The sequence below is a fragment of the Sinocyclocheilus anshuiensis genome, unplaced genomic scaffold (genome assembly GCF_001515605.1).
Source record: "Sinocyclocheilus anshuiensis isolate Anshui unplaced genomic scaffold, SAMN03320099.WGS_v1.1 scaffold144, whole genome shotgun sequence".
In the NCBI taxonomy this organism is placed as follows: domain Eukaryota; kingdom Metazoa; phylum Chordata; class Actinopteri; order Cypriniformes; family Cyprinidae; genus Sinocyclocheilus; species Sinocyclocheilus anshuiensis.
The window spans coordinates 458,617-460,924 of NW_015555720.1; the positions used below are offsets into that span (position 1 = coordinate 458,617).

Here is a 2,308-nt window from a genome sequence, read left to right on the forward strand (position 1 = left end):
ATGATTTTCAAAAGACAAGTTGCTATCTAATATAACACCCAGATTTTTGACTGTAGAGGAAGTAACCGTACATCTGTCTAGTTGCAAACTGTAATCCACGAGATTCGGTGTACTGTAAACGTTTAAAGCATTATTTTATTTTAGCAATATTTTATTTGCCAATATTATTATTATTTCATTTTATTCATTTGTTTATTTTTTACATTTATTTATTTCAGCATTCAAAATATATTGCTTTTATTTGGTAATATTTTTATTATTTAATTCTATTCATGTATTTTTTTTTACATTTGTATAATTTAAAAACATGTCACATATGTAGTAATATTTTTATTTATTTTTATTTATTTTTTTAAATATGACTTATTTATTTTGACTATTTTATTTATTTATTTGTCTCTCTTATTTGGAAATATTTTCATTTATTTATTTTTTACGTTTAAACATTTAAAGCATAATTTTATTTTAGCAATATTTTATTTGCCAATATTATTATTTTTATACATTTATTATTTTATTTTATTTTTTATACTTTTATTATTTTATTTTATTTTACATTTTAGCATTTAAAAACATTTGCTTTTATTTAGTAATATTTTTATTATTTAATTCTATTCATTTATTTTTCACATTTGGAGAATTTAAAAACATGTCTCATTTTTAGTAATATTTTTAATATTTGTTTGGAAAGTTATTTACAAGCCTATTGAAACATTTGCAGGTATTATTATCCAAATGTTAGAGATCAGCTAGTAGCCAGAGGACTGCTGCCCATGTCCAAACTGTGTGCCATGGTAACCATGCAGAAACAGGGTCAAACCGATGCACAACTTTTCTCCCTTCCTCTGGTACCAAGAACCGACCGACCTGTCGACACACAGCCTCAGCCCCCTGGTAGTTGCATATCTTATTATCTTAAAACTGCATATATGATAACATATATAGTGTTATATGGATTTTAAACCAATATAATAAAGTAAAACCTGTTTTCATCTGTGCTTACCTGTAGGGCTGCTTGAAGTGAGTGTTCAGTACAAGTCTCGACCAATGAAGAGTGTGGGAGTGAAGAGTGGGGTTGTGCCGTCCCGCAGAGTGATGCTGGTTGTGCAGGTGCACAGAGCAGCCGGTCTACAAGCTGCAGCCAAGTGAGTCAGTCTGCCTCAAATCTGCCTTTAGCTTTTAACCAATTACCCCAACAGCAGTCTAGCTTGATTAAATTGATTTAACATTACATGGAGTATAATTTTGGCATCTAAATTGTATTTTTATTTGCCATCTTTTTGTTTCTCAGAGCTCTTGCAGATGCAGACAGCTCACTGCTGTATTACTCTGAAGTGGGGCTCAACTCCTTCATCACCGTGCAGTTGTCCTTCCTGCCGGACAGTGAGGTTCGAAGTACACGTGTGGCGGCCCGAAGTTTCTGCCCAGAGTTTGAACATCACGCCGAGTTCTGCTGTAACCTGCTGGTGCAGAGAGACAGCAGGGAGAGTGTCAGTCTGGCTGAACTCCTGCAGGAGGCAGTGGCCGTCTTCACCATTTACAACAGAGACACACGCAAAAGTGAGTTACCCGACTTGGAAAGGTAGACAGACATGTGGAGATTTAAATTTTGTTTCACATGACACACTTCTTTTAAGGATGTTTTGATATCTTTGGTTTACATATGACTCCACAAAGCATGCAGCTCTTTATTGCATAATCCCATCGTGCAAAAGATCCAAAAATGTGTGTAGGTGTAGATCTGTGTTGTATGGAATAAAAAATGGCTTTTAATTAGTGGGTAGATTGAGTTTTGTCTGCTGATTCAGTATTATTACATTACATAAGTGGTATAGATTATTATTTTATTTTTAGTTCTGTTTGAAAAGGATATTTTACCTGTTTACTGTACATATTTTCAGGCACATTTTTAAATGTATTTTTATGTCTATACACTTACTGTTTAGAATCATTTAATATTTACTTGTTAGTTTTTAGTATTATCACTCCATTCCAGCATTATAAATACTAATATACTGCGTGTTTTGTTTATCTCATTGTAGTGGCTGATACCACAAGATCGAAGGACACTGTCTTGGGCACTGTGAAAATTAGACTTGCAGATCTGATTCATAAAAGAAGTGGTATGAAAGTCTTGAATATTAATAGGATTTAAGTTTTTGATTTATTTTTATGTTGTAGTGTTAATTGATATATAATATAGTATTATTATTTATTTATTTTTACAATATTTACTTTTTAGAATTTAAAAACTTGTCTGTTTTACTTGGAAATATTCTTGTTAATTTTATTACATTATTTTTATATA

The 2,308-nt window shown here is 31.5% G+C and overlaps 1 protein-coding gene across 1 annotated transcript in view; it reads left to right on the plus strand.

Moving 5' to 3' along the window:
• The window catches only part of c2cd3 (C2 domain containing 3 centriole elongation regulator), a 26,598-nt gene that overhangs the window by 13,185 nt on the left and 11,105 nt on the right, over nt 1–2,308 (plus strand). The window contains 1 exon segment of the mRNA XM_016465541.1: nt 2,043–2,123. Within this exon segment, the coding sequence (XP_016321027.1) occupies nt 2,043–2,123 (81 nt within the window).